Raw genomic sequence first — 19951 nt, forward strand, 5'->3', positions numbered from 1 at the left:
TAAGAGAGGTGATGCAATGGGCAGGGATAGACTTATCCTTATTTGGCTCGCCCAGAGGCTTCTAGTGCTTTTGCAGCAGGGTTGTCGCTTCAAGACATTATCAAATCAGCAGATTGGTCCTCTGAGTCGACCTTTAAGACATTTTATTTCAAGACAGTTTCAGATATACCTAACAGTGGTAGCAAGCTTTGAACAAGCATAATGCGAGCCTCCTGTCTTGTCATAGAATAAAGATTGCCCATGCTGACAGCTCAGGAAGTCCTAATTCTATTAAAGACAAGGAGGCGAGCATTATATCCCGCCCCGAATGACAAAAGTGGATGAATCTTGTGATGTATTGTATGCCGGCTTTGATCATTCCCACCCTCATGGTACCTTTTCTGTTCTCGCAGGAGATGACCAGAAAGCGCCTTGAAGGAGTTTAGACGAGAGAAAGAAGGTGCAGCCGCAAGTTGTCCTCGTTGGACCAAAGAGTTATCGCAACAGCGGAGCAGTTATTGGATTCCTATGGGCTTTGGTGTTCATTGATTGTGCACGTTCGGAACTAGAACATTAATGGCAAAAAAAGAGGAAAGGACATAGAGTTCAGAGTGCTTATACCCCATGCTGGGCACTGATAGGTGGAGAGATGGCGGTCAGGACTACTGAGGGCCTGAGGATTATGGGAGTCGTGGTCCCTGGCACTCTTGGTGAATTTTGGGAGATTCTAAACTTGAACTTACTGTTTACTTTTTTCTAATGGCATACCAGAGAAAAAAATTAAATATATGTTAAAGTTAATGTTGTGAAGTGCTGACATGGCAGTATTAAAGAAAGTTTAAAGCATAATGCTCGCCTCCTTGTCTTTAATAGAATGAAGACTTCCTGAGCTGTCAGCGTGGGCAATCTTTATTCTCACATGGGAATGTCGGGCATAATTTCTTTCCCTGACTCTTCAGACAGGACTTGATTCTGAGATTGTATATTCCTAGAAATGGTTGGGGAAACTTTTAAACGTATATATTGCACAATATTGAAAATAGTTGTTGAGGAGATGGGTCATCTGCCAATGTTGTGTAAATTCTTTTAAACGAAAGGCCCGTTTTGCCATCCCACACATGCTGCATTCAATTGTATGCATTCTAGTAGACCGGTCTTGACAACATATGAACTTATTAGTTTATGCCTACTTCTTTGTTCTCCCTCTTCGGTGTGTCTGTGTGCGCTTGGTATTTTCATTATGTTGGCTTAAATGTGGCGGTCTTGACTTTTTTCCAATTTAATGAATACAGGAAATGCAGTTGTAATTTAATTTCCAACAGTGTTTCCTTTTTTTCATGAATCTTGTATAGGGTTTGGAAATTAAAGACACAGCTCAAAAATGTAAACAGAAACAGGACGCTCTGGAGAAGAAGGATAAGCAGGTATAACAAAACATAATTTTTGTCTGTATTTCTTTTTGTGTGATGATTGATACATTTGTTTATTGAGTTTGGAAGACATATGGTTGTTTGCTCTACTACTTTGGGGTAGACAAGTGAAGACAAGTGAAGCTTCACATTTGATATGCAATTCCATATTTCTAATTTACTGTAGGATTACTTCAGTGACACATGAGTAATATACACATTATTGTGCTGGGAGGGCTAGAGATAACTTTGCTAGTTCCATCCATTTGTGTTCACCTGTTCTTGCAGGCTCGGAGTTACTTAAGAGGGCATTAAGCGGGGGTCTTGGCACCCTCACAAGTTGGCTACCTGGAATGCCTCCCACCATAAACTCTGTAATGTGCTGCTGTTCGTACCGTTTTCTACTTTGCAGCCATCTTATACCAGCCCCCACTCAGGTACGTCAGCATGCTGAGTGGCACACTGAAGCATCTGGAGGGCATCATGTGGACTCTATACAAACCCCCAACACACCCACAAAAGAAACCTGCCTTTAGCTATGAATAGGGTTTATTTCACTATTGAAACATGTTTAAGAATATTCCCATAAAATGCCACCAGTGTTTTTGAGACACGTGCTCAGATTACCATCCTTAGTCAGCTATGTTAACTCTAGATGTACATGCATATGTCTGCAAGTTTCTAGTATTGATAAAATCCTCCTGTCAGTCAGTCAACAGAAGATGATTACTACAAGGTTACATGATTGTAGCTACCATTGAGGTAAGTTGAAGTTCCCTTGGAAGTTCTAAAAGGCCTGCAAGAGTAAAAAGAATTGCATATTGAGACGGCAGAAACATTATCAATTTCTGCCCTACTCATCAACCAACTAATGTAGACACATTTAGGGGAAGAAAGTTCATCATAATATGTGTATTTCTTTTATAGAGGTCATGAAAGTTCAGGAAATTAGAAAAATGCCAAATGTTTCTATTGTTGAAGGTAGCAAATGTCGGGGCGCAATCTATCATTATACCTATCCATAAAAAGGGGGATTTACTTGACCAAAACTACAGAACCCTTGCCTTGATGGACGCCACGAGTAAAGTCTTTTCCATCCTCTTCCTGAGGGACCTCAATCGAGTGGTTAAAAGCAACAACCTTCTGAGCCAGTTCCAGGTGGGGTTCAGGGAAGAAATTGGCACCTCACTTAATGCGACCATCATGCTCATGTTAATCATTATGTACATCACACACAAGTGGGGGGAGTTTTTATAGTATCCCTGTATATGTCTAGCGTTTTTTATGGAGATATTGGGTCTAGGCTGTGGCTCAAATTGCTCGATATGAACATACCTCGTAAGCTAGTTCAGCTCCTTGCAGTACTACACACACATACCACCATACATGTACGACTAAGGAAGGGTCCCTTTTGCAGGAGATACTCATTTATTGGTGTAAAACAGGGTTGTACACTAGCCCCAATACTCTGCAACTTGTATGTGTGTGACGTGTAGAGACTGTGGCAGCGTCCTTCTATTGTGCCTGCTAAAATGGGTAATACTAGGTTGGAATGGATGGTCTTTGCAGGTGATTTCATCCTGCTTGACAGAACTCTGCGAGGCCTGAGAAGGAAAATGCAGCTATTCTTCGATTACGCCTTGGCTAATAATCTCCTGCCCAACGCATCTAAATCGAAGGTTTTGGTCTTCTCGAGGGGAATCAAGGTGCAGACTCGAACTTAGGAGATGGGCCCGGAAAGTATGGACCAGGTCAAGGACGTCACTTACTTAGGCTATAACCTCACCAACAGGGTTAGCATTGAATTTTGGAGAAGCAGCCTCTTTGATAAGACAAAAGAAAATAGTATTTCAACTCGCATTTCTGAAGCTCATAGTATGTAAATTCTCCTTGCTCCCTTTGAGGCACTACTATCTGGCTAAGTTCGAACCTATGATCTTGTATGGCTTTGACCTGTCCACCCATGATATGGGCCCTACGCCTAACATCATATAGTGGAATCTATGGTACGAGGTGCTGGGTCTTCCCATGGCTATCCCGAACGCGGTTATTAGACACAAGCTCTGCCTGGTGTCTTTGAAGGCCAGATATATCTGGAAACGGCTCTCAATCTTGAGGAAAATGATCGATTCCCCCGAAAAATTCCTTCCATTCAAAGGTTCAGATTAAGGATGCAGTCTACATTGGTCTCTATTGTGGTTATAGAGGAAGACCTTGTGCAGCATCCAGTGATTGTTAAGAGGAGCGTATTCAGGGCGGTCTGGGTGGAGACTGCGGACTGTATTGCTTCTTACTCTACCTATGTGGAGTATTCTCATTTTTTCCATTCGAGAGAATGCATACCACCATACCTTCAACGCTTTCCTTGACGCTTTCCTTGTGCAACTATTTGCATGAAGTATATGCCTTTTAAGCTTAATCAATTCCCCACATATGTGAGGATTAAGCATTGGAAGGACTCCTCATTGCTGTTTACCAGTGATTCCCTGAACTATATCTGTAGATTTTGTGAGGTCAAGGACTCCACTGAAACTTTGATAACAACCGGCTAATGTGTTTTAAGGATAAAATTGGTAACAACCCGGATGTGTCTATGAACCTCCTCTGGTGCAGATGTATGTGGGGTGCTAATATCTCTTTGATTTTAGCCTTAAATGTCTTCTTAAAGTCTGGTACAACTGAATTGGACAAGGAAAAATGTGTGATGTCATGCAGTGGTATGCACTTGAAATTTGAATTCTGAATTTCTATTTTATTCTTTTTAGTTTTAATAGTGCTATGAGTGATAAATGTTTTTAGTTTTTTTGTATCTTTTATGTTGTGTGAGGTTTTCTGTAAACCGTGAATGCAACAATAAAAAAAAACTGTCAGGAGGCAGGTAAGTTTGCATTTGGTCCGTGACCTGCTTGGAAAAAAAATACTAAACCAAATTAGATCAAACGGTTGTTATTTTGAAATAAGAACATTTCCTGTTATTTTCCTGATCCAAAGTCCTACTGCTCTGCTACACCTTTAATTCCAGCAGGGAATAATTTGATAACCCATTTTATCTTCGGAGTGTGCTTTACTGTGAACCTACATAAATCTTGTTATAAAAATGCTCTCCATCATGGGATCTTCTACTATTCATAAACATTGAAAACCTCTGCATATGTGCAGAGTCCCGGAACATTTTTAAATACAGAGCAAACTGCTTTTAAATAAAAACATTAATTAATATCAAGAACATTGCTTCTTTGGCTTTCTGTTCTTTCTTTTGCCAATTTAACCTCCAAAAATTGCATCAGTAACTTTTAAATGGCGCTCCTTTTCTAAGTAGTGGAGACAGTGAAAACGAGGAAGGCAGCAAGGGAAAGATCTGTGTCCTACTGCATACGCCGATACTGTTGGAGTACAGGGTGCTTCCAACTACCACCATGCATTCTACAGAGTTTTCTTCCATTCTTTTGTCCCAAACCACCCTGTCCTTTGAGTGGTGGATCATGAACTCTTCCTTGTGCTTTTTACTAGTATAACGTATTTCACACATGTTTGATGATTTCTTTGCAAGTATAGGAGATGTATTATCGCTCAAGACTAACTCTGCAATGAAGACACGCTTTACAATGGTTGAATAGTTGCACGTTGGGTCATGGATCGATCACCCTACCTTGTGTATCTGGTGCCTTCCTGACTTCAAACAGTGCACAATTTGTCTGAAAGTCTTACAGAAGGATTAAAGGCTGTCAGTCAATCAGTGTTTATTCGATACAAACCATTAACATCCAACATACATAAACAATTAAATGTATATTATAAAAGACAAAGTACCACAAAAAAGAGGATACATATAATAAAAAGTAGTTTCATAGGCTCTATGTGGTAGGACTCCATTCTATCTACCCTCCGTAGACTTTCACAAAGGACACAAGATCATACATAAAAACCTAGTCTGTTGAATTCATTATTAAAATCATTTCCTTTGCACAGTTTCTCACCTTATTCTTTAAAAAGTGATATTTTTAAAAAAAACATTTTAAAGCACCGCACAGATGAGAGCAATACATGCATATCAAAGACATACAATCACCCCCTTTACATGGAAATGAGACTAGGTAAGCATGATCTGGCGACCTTAGGGCTAAGGGAGCGTAGTGCTGCTTGACTGGTTTGGGGGTGGCAGCACCAGTGTCTCATCTGCATGTATGTGAACCTGTCCGTCTCATCAGACGAAAGGCTGCTTTGCATTGTTCGAAGAGTTGTCCTAAGGATTCGAGCCCCACCGTAGTCCAGGTCCTAAAAAAAAAGTGTGATTTTTCTTTTTTTTTGCCATTTCTTCATTTCTTTCCTTGGACCGGTGTTATCCTTATATACCAGCAAAAAAAGCAGGAGATTCCCAGTCAATCCCAGCCCAGAAGGGCATTTCCTGTCCTTCCACAGCCACTGGGTCCTGGATCTTACCGGTAGAACTTATAAGGATAATTCTTCTGCACCCGTGTGATTTCACCTTTGTGATAAGTTTCTGACTGTCCTGTCACATTTCTCCCTATACAGTTTCATTGTTGACAGTTTTAACAATAGCCCCTGTGTGCTCTCCCAGTCCTCTTTCTCAGCGCAACTCACAACCATGCTCCTCCTTTACCCTTTAGATGCAGTGCGTAAATAGTTTAAATCGCCCATCTCCCATCTTTCTTGCATGGCTGTCCCTTCTCTGAGTCATTTCCACCACAGCATTATATACATTGAGATTGGATGTAGCATCTATATGGACTTTCATAAAGTACTGGAGAAAACGACTACGCGCCTGGCATGCTATACTGGGGACCCCTATCTCTCAGCACAGTGCTGCCCCAGGTGTCGCTGGTGAGAGCCCTGCAACTTTTCTGAAGAAAACATTTTGTGCCACCTCCAATTTTGTGCATGTCCCATATCCCCATAGCTCACTTCCATACAGTGCTGCCATTTTGGTTTTAACGTTTAGTACTTCTAGACATTCATCTTGTCTTTTCCCCCCCATACAAATAGTATAATCTTTGGAGCCCCTTCAGACTTACTTCTGACTGCTTGACTGCCTGATTTATATGGGCAGTCCATCTGCCATTCTTTGCAAAGATTATGCCATGGTATCTATAGGAGGTCACCTCCTCTAATCTTTCTTGATTGATGCTCCAATTCCCCCGTCGTTTGCCTCTACCAAAGGTTACAACTTTTGTTTTTGACAGGTTTAACAACTGTTTAAGGTTTTTAAAAAAACTGCTCAGCATAATGTAGGCTTTGCTGCTGTCCCCCCCTCTGAGATCAATCAGTGCTGTGTCATCGGCATAAAGCAGCGGGCTGTAGGACACTCCATTTAGCTTCGCTGGAATGACCTTAACGGATGACTCATGCGGGTTAAAGCTGGAAAGAAATGGCGAATACGAGTGGGGCCAGCGGGCAACCCTGTTGGGCTCCTTGTTTGTAACAATATCCCTTGAGTATTTATTCCCACCTGCGCATCGGATTGCTGCCGAAGTATTACCATAAACCAACTGGATCATCTGCAGAAGTTCCCCCTCCACCCCTGGGGGCCCTATATTAGTTAGGTTTTCCCATGAGATACTCCTATTGACTTAGTCGAAGACTTTCGGCAGATCGAGGAATGCTACATATACCTTTTCCCCTCTCATCCTTGGGTATTTTTCTATAATGGTTTGTAGCACAAAGTACTGGCCCATTGCTGAGTATCCCTTCTTCAATCCCGCTTGATTGTTGGGCATTTTCACCTGCTATAAGGCCCACTCAGCTATGTGGGCCGCCAGGCAACCTGTTAAAATTGTACTCGCGATGTCAAGAAGTGAGATCGGCCGGTAGCAATGGGGGTCCAATACTTTGCCATTTTTGTAAATTGGCACCAGGAGACTTCTGTTACTTGAACGAAGGCATTTCTTTGCAGGCACTATTGCATTAAAGACTTTTGTCAGGGCTTTTACCCACCATTCTACATTCCACAGAAAAACTTCTGGTGTCAGCCTATCCGGGCTGGCCGCTTTATTTCTTTTTAATTATGTAACATAGACCGGGATTTCCTCCTGACCAAATGTTATTTTTCCAGCTAGATTTTGCCCTGCATGGTTTCCTCCCGCTTCATCTGCCTTCATTAAGTACTCCCTCAAAACGTGCGACCCATCTTTCTGTAGGAATAGAGCCAGTATCCTCCTTATCAGTTTCCCCAAATCCCTTTGTCACTAGTCTCCAGAAAGCCTTCACATTATTTTCTTCCACTATCCATGGAGGTGTTACCATTTTTTCTCTATGAATTGGTATTTATTATCTCAACAGTTTTTTATATGCACATTTTTGTTCATGGAGGGCCGTTGCCTGTCTCGATTTCGCATGCCTACATTCTGCATCAAACCAGATTGCGTCTTCTGGCTTTCTCTTTTCCCCACTGGGCTCTTTTCCCACAGGCTTCGCAAGTCTAGCCCTTATATACTCAGTAAGACCTTCATACTGTGTGATCATCTTTCAGTGATTGGGCTCATTGAACATTTTCAGTATCAGCCCTTGCATCTCTTGTCCCTGAAAAAGGTCTTCCAACTCTACTGTCCCCACTTTCCTTATACTATCAAGCATAACCATCTACAACTTAGGCTGTAAGACCTCCACCATTGCCTCGTTTCTTTGCCACACTAACACCATGGGGTTATGGTCACTCTGATCTTTCTATAACTTCAAATGATTTCACTTTGTTGAATGCAAGTGCTTCTACTACAGCATAGTCTATGGTTGATTTTCTGCCCCCCTGACTCAAATGTGAATTTAGGATGTATAGCTCCCCTGCGTCTGCCGTTAGGCTCGACTAGTAGGAGAGATTGCATCAAGTTGGCAATCACATTTCCCCTTGCATCACTTATGCGATTTTGAAAATTCTTTTTTGGTATCCCCAAACAGTCTTCTACCGATGTCACCTCGGCAGTTGCCCCCTACGTTGTACCAAGCTTTGTATTCAGGTCCCCTATTAATAACAGGGTACCCGCCAGTGAAAGACCAAAAAGATGCTTGCTCCAAAGAAATGGAAATACGCCAGTCACGAGGTCAAAGACAGCGTTTATTACAATCACGTGAAGGGTCTCAGCACCCCACGATGCATGCGCACAAACACCGTGGAGGGAGAGCGAGCGAGTCATAGAAAACAGCAGCATATATACATTTTGGAATAACATACGATACGCTTGTCCAGCCCCTTCATGTGTTGGGGATCATAGGGTACATGACCTATCCACGTAGATGGTATTTCTATGACCACCTACTTGCATATTTCCCCATCTTCCTGCAGACAATTTACTGTCTGGGAACGGGGCAAAGCCGTGCATGGGGGCATATTGTGTTCTCTAGTACAAGGTAACATTCTCTGTGCAGTTTATCTATGTTGCTCCTGGAGCCTAAGTTCAGTCTGCTCCAAAGTTTGGAAATATGGTTCATCTGAAGGAGCACGTTTCGGATGCACATTATTATAATTAACAGTTCAGTGGGAAAAACATGGCCGAGACAGGAGGACACCTAACTTGCAGATTAGCTATGCTTCCGTGAGGACTCCAAGGTTCTATAGTGTAAGACAAACACGCTCAATAGAATGTGCATTCCTGTCTAAGTGTCGGGAAGTTCATGCAGCGGTCTCCTACCGCGTTCAGAGGGAAAATGCAAAAGGAGCAAGGAACTGAATAATGCAGCCAAGATGGCAGATAAAACACAATGGCAACGTGACCATTGTTATTGCGGCAATTGTGGTGTGATGCGGATGTGCTTCGGCCAACATGCATACATTGAAGCACCAAACTGAATATATTTTCACAAACCATCCTTTTGGCCTAAGCCAAGAGCATCATCCGAACATTGTATCATCAGACAACCAGGATGCAATGTCATCAGAACACCCCGAATTATCACTATCATAGACATTGATAGCCATACACTCTTTTTATAGCAGTGTCCTACATAATCAGTGCAGTGCATTAGTGACATGTACCAGCAAGTGTGGACTGGGTTTCAATCTGGCCACTGTACAGCAATACCCTAACATAGGACCCAGGGCAGGTAAGCATTGAATGCAGCAGCAACAGAATAACACAATACTAAGGACAGCAGCTAGAACAGAAAATATCTTCCAACCCCAAGTTCGTAGTAAATTCCAGAACCATCTACTGAGATCCCAGTCCCCTTGAGGAATGTGTACTTCTGAACCCAAAAATGCAACACACGGACCCAACCATTTTGCATACACCACCACGCTCAGCCAGGATGACGTCTAAAACCATCCTATTCTGAAGGGCCACTAACCTAATATCTTTTTGTTCCAATGTCATGTTGAACAAAATATCAGTAGTTTCATTGATAGTTTTTTCCAAAACCCTAGCAAGTTTCCGAACATCTTGAGAGTTGATTATCTGCCCCCAGAACGGAACCATGGACTTAGCAATATCCCCCAATATCTGCAGGGGAGTGTCGCCCTCTGCATCCGTCCTAGGACGAGTTTTCAATATATCAGCGGTAGAGGTCATATATATCCCAGGAAAAAGTATTCCTAAATAACATGCACCCTTCCAGTCTTTAGGTAACGAAGGATAAGCTTCACTCCCACAAACAAAATAGATGGCACCCCCTACATACAGAGGCCTATCCTCTTTCATCAGAACAGCATTGTTCATGCATTTATCATATGAGCCCATAGGTCGGGAACCTTCTTTTCGCAAACAAAATGGCACAGAATAAGGGTCTTGATTAATGGTGTACGATGGAGGAGCAACCTCCTTATTTCCCACTGGAGTCATTTTAAAAGAGATCATTGACTGGTATGGTCTGTAATATTTGTCAGAACGCTTAGTAGAGGCAATATTGAATGTGCTTTTGTTTGCAAACAACAGAACCAATTGATCGAATTCATTGACGTTCGTACCATCAAAGTTACCAGTTGCACTGTCGTTCCATCGTCTGGAAAACAGTGCTCTAAATGAGGCATAACATGCTGTTGACAGAGGGAGAGGATGAATATACCAGCCTAACCCCTTCTCACCATGCTGTGGCAGATGAGAACAAACTCAACAATTTGTTTTATTGAGAATACCATGTGTGACATTCGTTATCATAGAGAGTGTTATGATAACCCCCTCTATGGCTGAGGTCACGTGGACGAAGAGTGTGTGTGTACACGTGTAGTGTAGACATAGTGGATGCATTAATAGTTGGCAATACAGTATCAATCGGATGTACACTTTCTAGATACCATAATGCAGGTATCAAGGGGACCATAATACAAGTTTTCACTAGAATGATTATCCATTTGACCCTCATGGACCATGACCCTTGGTATACGGGCCCACCAATCTGGAAATGTACCATGTCCTCATTTTTATGAGCAGCTCCAAACGCGGGCATAGCCCTTCAGCGTTCGTTAGGAAGCCTCACTGATAGGCTCTATAAGTTCATCCATAGGTGGCACCTGACCACTTGGCCAATCTTGCTTGAAGTCTTCTTTGCCGCTCACTGCCCCTTAGCTTGTCTGAAGGGGAATGACAAGGGAATGGCACAGAGTTTGTTTCTTGTGGGTGCAGTATTCCTAATACACTTTCCTATTCTATTACAAAACGTAATGTCAATCCCTAAACTATATCCAGTTTCGTGGACGAAGATTGTACATCAACACATCAGGTACAGAACGATCAATGAACAAAGGATTGTCGATCTGAGGAAACAGTGCCACTGGAAGAGGATGAAGAAATGGCTCTCTCCCCAAGCCCCACAGACTCTGGAAGTGGTTTCGTACCACTCTTGGTGTCGATCAGGAAAGGTATACGATTATCAATTTCCTTTTCGTCCTGCTTGTTGAAAGGCAAAGGCAATGGCACTCGTTTCACATGCATCGCGTGGATCCAATGGCGTTTGCCAGCCACACGTATAGCTGTCTGCGTGGCCAATAGCACCCTTCCAGCGAGGTGTAAGGCACGTCTTCCTCTCAAAGTTTTTCAACAGGATGATGTCCCCAGGCCAAATTCAATGACCTGGACCCTCTTATTTTACTGGCAAGGCTGCTCAGACCTGTTGGTGAATCAAACGCAAGTTTTGAGTCCACTGGTCACAATAGTTTGACAATAATGGATACTCGATTTCGGCCAACTTTTTAGGTCTTGGTGCATTCCATACACTAGCAGGCCTTCCCATTACAATTTCATATGGGGAAAGTCATGTCTTTGACTGTGTGGATGTCCGCATTGAAAGTAAGGCTATAGGTAAAGCGTCGGGCCATTTCAGGTTGTGTGCACACACCTTTGCTAACTTATTGTTCAAAATACTGTTGTGATGTTCCACCAAACCGGCACTCTGGAGATGTCTCGCTGAGTGAAAACGTTTATCGATCAGTAATCCCGCACATATTTGCAGAATGACATCAGCGATAAAATGTGGTCCATTGTCGGACCAAATGACTCACGGCAGGCCAAACCTAGGAAAGTATTCCTTCACCGTGGCTTTAGCCGTTGACATAGCAGTGTTATCTTTCAGTGAGAAAGCCTCAACCCATTTGCTAAACGCACAGATCACAAGTAACACGTACTTATAGTTCTGGCAACGCTCCATCTCGATGAAATCAAAACGGATCACTTCAAATGGCATGGAGGGAGGTTCAAAACTACCCTTTGGCGTCAGCGTTCCCTTCCCAATGGTGTGTTGTAAACATATTGGACAGCTCTGAACCAAACGTTCTTCAATTTTCGGAATATTATCGCTGTGCCATACATGATCTAAATGCTGGCATATCTTCTTTGCACATGTGTGCTGGCCCATGAGCCATGGTAACTACAGCAGTCACATAAGCATTGGGCAGCATCCATCTTTGTTTCTCATTGTCCACACAACAACCCTCGACATCCAACCCAGCCGAACCCTCACTCCATTGTTTAATCTCCTCTGCTGTTTCTTTCACACTTTTTCACCCTTCCTCCATCATACTGGTGTCAGCGACCTCCCATCTAGCCGAATCCAACACATACATCCCTGATTGAGGATCGGTAGCAGTTTGTTTGGCAATTCTATCAGCAAAAGCGTTTCCTTTCCCTATGTCGTCGGTCACCCTCTGTTGCGTGGCGCATTTCATTATTGCTAGCTGTGTAAGAAGCGCTAGTGCTGATAACAATTGTACGATCAGAATACCATGTTGAATTTTGCTTCCATGTGATGTTAAAAATCCCCTCTCAGCCCATAATCGTCCAAAACTGTGAACCACTCCGAACGCGTGCTGACTGTCAGTATAAATGTTTACGCTAAGCCCTTCAGAAATTTCACAGGCGCTGGTCAATGCAACAATCTCCGCAGCCTGAGCAGAATTATGCGGCATCTTTTTGCTCTCAACAATAGTGTCTAATGTGGTAATCGCATAGGCAGCAATTGAAGTACCATCAGGTAATTTGAAAGAAAAACCATCACAAAATAGTTCCCCATCCGGAGACTTCAAAGGTGTATCACTCAAATCAATTTTACCTTTTGTCTCTTGTTCTGTAACATATAGGCAGTCATGTGACATTGTATTAGTGCGGTCTACCTCTTGTGGAGACGGCAAAAGTTCAGCAGGATTCAAAGTACAGCATCTCTTCATTTGGATGTGTGGTGCAAATAGAATCAACTCCTATCTCGTTAGTCAAGCAGAAGTGGGGTGCTGAGTCTGTGTTCTGTTTGGTAGAACATCAACAGAGTCAGGTACCATCACGGTTAAAGAGTGACCTAAAACCATACCCTCACTTTGTTTTACCGATGCAGCAGCCGCAGCTCTTAAACATCTTGGCAAAGCGCATGCAACAGGGTCTAATGTAGAGGAAAAATAGCCGCACGGTTTGCTCTTTCCCCCATGTTCCTGTGTCAATACAGCCGAAGCACAACCTTCTCTCTCATGCACATATAAAACAAAATTATTTTCATAATTTGGTGTGCCCAATACTCGTGCTGAGCACAACTCTGCTTTGAGCGGATCGAAAGCGTTCTGGCAATCTATGTCCCATGGCAAAGGAACATCCTTCTTTGTCAATGCCAGCATAGATTTAATCAGGAGCGAAAAATTTGAGATCCACTGTCTACAATAAGAAGCCATGCCAATCAAAGCTCTGACTACCTTCTGTGTATTTGGAACAGACATGTCAGAGATGCTTTGCATACGTTCAGGTGTCAGACGCCTAACCTGCTTCGACAGGAGATGGCCTAAATGGGCGACTTCCTGTTGACCATACTGAAACTTCTTCAGCGAAGCCTTGTGTCCATGCGTAGCTAAATGAATAAGCAGCAGCATGCTACCCTCCTTGCAAGCGTCCCCAGAGTCTGCGGCAACTAGCAGATCATCAATGTATTGCAACAACGTGCAAGTGGATGGTAACACAAGCATATAAAGCTGTTCTTTCAATGCCCTACTGTATATGCTCAGACTCTCCGTGTAACCCCGGGGGACAAGTGTAAATGTGAAAGAGCGTCCGCCTAAGGAAAACGTGAACAATTACGATCAGAATGTACAGGAATGCTAAAGAAGGTGTTTTTCAAATCAACATTAAAATCTGTGACTGTAGCTGGAATCATAGTCAAAATAGTGGTAACATCCGTCACAATTGTGAACTGTGGCGCAACAATCTTGTTAATCGCATGTAAATCAATCACAAAACGGTAAGGTAAAGCATTGTCCCCTTTCTTATATACAGGTAAAATCGGGCTGTTACACACACTCCCAGCAATCTCTTCAATCGCACCTCGATGTATAAAATCTGAAACAATGCTCTTCAAAGCACGTTCCCCCTATGAGATCTTGTGTTGTGGAATACGTGGTAGTGTAATGCCCGATTATCCGAACTGGTTAAACGTTAAAAATCCCAACCTCATTATCATTCACTGCCCATAAGTGTGTGGGTACCCTAATGACTCACTCGGCAAAGGCATAGGCAAAAATTGTGAAGCAGAATTTTGTTGGGGAGAGATCATCAAATACACCCCATCTGGAGAGCAATAAATCTCAGCATTCAGTTTCTTCAACAAATTCAATCCCAACAAGTTTTCGCCGCAATTCGTCACAGAAATGGACATGAATCAGTAAACGGCCCCAGTGCAATCGGTACTGGTCGAGAGACCGGACTAACCACTGGCGTACCGGAAAACCCTACAGAAACATTCCTCTGCCCTGACAGTGGAATATCTGGAACCCGCAGATGATCCATAGAACACTTATGTGCTCCCATATTTACTAATAAGATATGCTCCCTATTCCCCACCTTCATCTCGACGTAGGGCCCCTTTTGATCAACGGGAATAGGTGTTGGTTCCAGAACCTGCTTCGGGCTATCCTAGCAAAACAATACATCGTCAGATGTAAAGTCTTCAGTGCAGTAAGCATGGGTAGGATTATCAAAAACATTCACACTACTCGCATTCTGTTGCTGTCCTACCTGGCTATTCACATTCGTATCTTGTGGTTGAATCTGCTGATTCTGCGCAAATTGGTATCTACCAGGACCTGCAACACCAGGGCGATCCCTCGATCTCCTCCCTATCGCACCATATGTACCATTTGTTCGCTGTTGGAGAGATGGCCACTGTGCCCTCCAATGATCCTCCTGTCTATAATATGCACACTGGTTCATGTGTACAGGACCCATTTGTGCCACAAACTGACCCCTTGGGTGCGTATTCCCCCCCCCCTCGAGCCTCTTGATATCTGTTGCAGAAGTACTCGTCTTCAAATTACCCTTCTTCTTTTCCACCTTTTCCTTGTCAGTATTTACCCTATTCTCATAATACTGGGCCATATGTAGTACTTGGGATTGCGATTTTGCTTGCCATGCATTCCCAGATGTCATGATCTGAGTCTGAATGTCGGGCAACAATCCCCGTACGAAGTTGTCAACGAATAATCTTTTCCACGGCTCCGTACTCCAATCTTGCACACAAAAGTCCAAAAATACTTGTTCAAACCTGTTGAAAAACTCAGTCGCACCCTCTGTCTTTTCTTGCATGAATGTTGTCAGTTTGTTTCTCAGGCACCAGTCTTTAGTTTGGTCACGATGTGATTCAGCAACATTAATATAACCTGAGGCGGCTTCTCGCCTGATTTCCAAGCCCCATCAGCTTTTGCTAAGGCATCCCAAGTATCCCATTCCCTGCTTGATCGTCCACGGTCCTAATCTGCTTCCATAAATCTGCAGGTAGGATCACAGGAAACAATAGGTTGATATCACCTAAGGTGAAAACCGACAAATTCAAAACTGAATAGATTGTTTAATGGTATTCACTTCCTGTATCGAAAATGGAACTTAAACGAATTGGGAAATGTAGTGCGCTGGAAAAGTGGAGGCAGGTGTCTGCCCTACAGCTGGAATCTCTACTTTCGGGACCAGTGTCAGAGGTACCTCTCTTATTGGCAATTGTATAGTAGGAAGTTCTGAACATTTGTTAAGCAATAGAGCCAGGTGGAGTGACAAAGAAGTTAAAGCAGTGTCTGGTGAAAATGCCCTCTTTTCAGTCACCATCATATCCTCAGGACAACACAAGTTTCTCTTCGTGCATTCATCTTGTAAATATTCAACCATCACTTGTAATACCTTTCGCTGCATAGCCAGTGTATACTGACTGAACGTATCATGCAATTCCATAGGTGAAATCGAAACATCTGAAATCCATCTAACCACGTCTCTTGTGCAAATATGCATTTCTTCACTAATGGGTTTCAACGGAGGCAAAAATAATTTCTGTACGTACGATGTTTGTTGCTTATCCCTATCCAATTCATCTTTATGTAAACGAACAAGTTCCCTTTTGTATATAAACAATTTCGCAACATGTTTGCATACTTTCATCGCTTTGCCCCTCGAACAAGACAAAAAATTAAAATCCTGCAATCCTTGTGGAATAGCTGAACCAGTCAAATCACTCCATACTTCAGCAAGATGTATCCCCATTTGTTCTATTAATATCTTCTGCTCAGGAATACCCCCATGGTCTGGTATTGCACTTACTGCAGCTGTTTCGTCACCCCCCTCCATATATGTCTCAGCCCATTCAGGCAGTTCCCTTTTTCTCGCCGCAGTTATTGTACTACGTGTCACTATTCCCGAATCGGCGTCAATCACATCATGCACTAGAAGTGGAGTGGAACTAACTGGCAATGAAAGCAAAAACAAATCATGCACACAAGGCGGTGGAGGAAATGCCGCTGTCGGTGCAGTTGGTACAACTGGAATAGCAGCCGCTACGATGGAAATGGGTGCAGGTGCAGATGGAGCTACAGGAGCTACATAAGGATGTGGTGCAGTTGGATCTGTTCCTTAATCAGACCTTCTCTCGTTCAATAGCTTATTCAGTAGTTTGTCTGATACATGCAAATCTTGTAATGGGTATATTTTCTGCACATCTAATTAAAAGGCCCTATCCATGCTCCTAATGGCTTCCACTCGTTTCTGCTGATCATGTACTAATGCTTTCTCGGCATTCGCCATATGTCTGCGTGCGTGCTTTTCTCTACTTTTAAGCTGCTTAAATGCTTCCTTCTTCCAATCTCTAACCGCGTCAAATGCAGCTGGTCTAGCTACGTAATAATACAGTTTCCAAATATTCTATTCTGACCACCTCAAAACTACTCAACTCTGGCCACTGAAGGTCTGGAGCATGTCTGGTTTGTCGATGCCAAATATCATTAAACACAATGGCATCAAGGCTGTATCCAACATATGTCATACGCCGGAGACCCCTCAGGAGGCGCGTGTTGACCATGTTCCAAGTTACTAGATTGTCTTCCTCGGCAACAAAACAGGCATACAAAATCAGTCTTACCGGCCCAATATATTTACGCGTAAATACTATTTCAAATCATCAGGACATTTCTGGTCTGAAATAGACTCACCTGATTTCAAATCAAGTCCAACGGACATTCGTCGTGGCTGGTGATTCCCTTCAAACAAGCCCAGATTCCGGAACCCGCGCTGCAGTCGGCCAGAGATCAGGCGTAGCTGTCTGAGAGGAAACCCGTCTTTTGCAGGGGCCCCCTGTACTCACTGATCTCGACCCGTCAGCCTCGTCCTCGCCAAACAACGAATGGACATCACCAGGAGGGTCCCTGTTCGGGTGCCATCTGAAAGACCAAAAAAAGGCTTACAACAAAGAAATGGAAATACGCCAGTCACGAGGTCAAATACGTTTATTACAATCACGTGAAGGGTCTCAGCACCCCACGATGCATGCGCACAAACACTGTGGAGGGAGAGAGAGTGAGTCATAGAAAACAGCAGATATACATTTTGGAATAACATACGATACGCTTGTCCAGCCCCTTCATGTGATGGGGACCATAGGGTTCATTACCTATCCACGTAGATGGTATTACCATGACAACATACTTGCATATTTCCCCGTTTTCCCGCAGACAATTTACTGTCTGGGAACAGGGCAAAGCGGTGCGTGGAGGCATATTGTGTGCTCTAGTACAAGGTAACATTCTCTGTGCAGCTCATCTATGTTGCTCCTGGAGCCTAAGGTCAGTCTTCTCCAAAGCTTGGAAATACGTTTTATCTGAAGGAGCACGTTTCAGATGCACATTATTATAATTAACAGTTAAGTGGGAAAAACATGGCCGGAACAGGAGGGCACCTAACTTGCAGATTAGCTATACTTCTGCGAGGACTTCACCGTTCTATAGTGTAAGTCAAACAACACGCTCAGCAGAATGTGCATTCCAGTCTGTGTCGGGGAGTTCATGTTTCGGTCTCCTACCGCGTTCAGAGGGAAAATGCAAAAGGAGCTAGGAAATGAATAATGCAGCCAAGATGGCGGATAAAACAAAAATGGCAACATGAGTGACCATTGTTATTGCAGCAATTGTGGTGTGATGCGGATGTGCTTAGGCCAACACGCGTACATTGAGGCACCATACTGAATATATTTTCACACCAGGACCGATTCGATCACCAATCTTATCGGGCTTTCTTTCTCAAACATTATTGCTTCCTGGGCTTTTGACGGGATGTAGACATTTTATAATGGATAGGCTCTGATTTTCCTTTAGTTGCTGCGCCTAGGCCAATATACAGGGCATACTCATTTGCCTGCCTGCATTTTACCGCCAGCCCTTCCACTTGCTTTCGTATCATCATTGCTAATCCTTTTCTCCACCTACCCTTCTGTGATTTGCATGCATTTACTACAAAAATATCGAACTCGGGGGAAGAGTTCCTCCAGAAGACTTGGGTTCTCTAGCCAGGTTTCCTGGAGGCAGATTATATTCTATGCCCCTAACCACCGAATCCACCCCACATTATGGGCCTTATTCTTTACCTATGCTACATTCCAGCTGATTATTCTCAGCGGATTTTCCTTGCCTTCTCTTCCATGTTTTATCTTCTACCCTTTTATGTATGGACGGTTTGGAGCCCACCACTTGTTACCTGGTGCTGGAGTCTTCCGTCTTGCCATGAGTTTCAGGGTGACCATTTAACGTACTGTACCAAGTATCATGAACTTGACATACTTTGGCTTGGTTGTCCTCATTTACCATTATCCCTCTTAGAGCTAGGGCTTCCTTGCAATTTAGTATGCACAGTCTAATGAAAGGGTTTCAGAGGCAGAGAATACTACACCCTCCACAGTACATAGTCAGACAGTATCCTTTCAGCAGAGAACATTTTTCACAGGATATCATTCACATCAAGTATTGCGGACAGCTCTTTCACTAAAGTTCTTTTGTATGAGTTCTTGTTACCATGCGTTCTTCCCTTGAACGTGCATACCAAATTCATCTTCCTTCATCCCTCTAGGGGCTCGGCCTTCACTCCTTCCTGCTCTGGTGGAACTCCCTTATACTTGTTGTGCTCCACCACTGATTGTTTTGTGTCATTTGTTTCTCGAGCAATCCTGTCGTCGTAATAATGTATCAACCTATTTCCGCCGGTTTTTACATGGCTCTTCGTGGCCATTGGCTTTTTTCCCTAGTGGATCTCCCCCCTACCCCCTTTTACAGTGTCAGTTGAGGCAACTCTGTTTGGTATGCCCTGTATGTGCCCTTCTGAGTGGAGCTTGCTCAGTTCTGCATGCAGCTGGAGGGGACTGGTTTACCACCAATTCACATCTTGTTTAGGGTTGTTTCTGGTCTTATTTAGGCCCACCTGCTGCTGCTTCCCGTCACTTATCTGTATTCCATTTGGAGCTATGTCGGTTTGCACTGCTGCCTCCGTCTGCATGTTACAACACTTCTTTACATTTGCGGCTGCATGATGTCCCACCTTACAGTCGTCAGATTCTCTAGAATACCAACACATTTGAGTAAAATGGACCGGTCGTTCTTCCTCTGCTCTGCTAGGGCCCAGCGATCCCCTTTTAGTGACCTGAACATACTGTGTACTCTTGCAGCCCAAGCCTGAAATGATCAGGGATGATCTCCCTCTCCATCCACATTATCATCGTGGTTATAATCGGATGAGGAGTCGCGTATAATGGTGTGTGCACGATGGTTCGGGTCCCTGTCAATGTTGGCTTTTGCTACACTATGATCCTCTGCATCACTCAGAACGTCGAGTATACTGATGTTGACATGCCGGTTC

The 19951-nt window shown here is 43.4% G+C and overlaps 1 protein-coding gene across 1 annotated transcript in view; it reads left to right on the plus strand.

Annotated features, from left to right (window-relative positions):
* Window positions 1-19951, plus strand: part of SMC5 (structural maintenance of chromosomes 5) — a 1384551-nt gene that overhangs the window by 314961 nt on the left and 1049639 nt on the right. The window contains exon 8 of the mRNA XM_069625793.1: window positions 1332-1403. Coding sequence (XP_069481894.1) covers window positions 1332-1403 — 72 coding nt within the window. The remainder of the gene's footprint in view (window positions 1-1331; window positions 1404-19951) is intronic.

The sequence above is a fragment of the Ambystoma mexicanum genome, chromosome 6p (assembly GCF_040938575.1).
Source record: "Ambystoma mexicanum isolate Mex_15411 chromosome 6p, UKY_AmexF1_1, whole genome shotgun sequence".
Classification (NCBI taxonomy): domain Eukaryota; kingdom Metazoa; phylum Chordata; class Amphibia; order Caudata; family Ambystomatidae; genus Ambystoma; species Ambystoma mexicanum.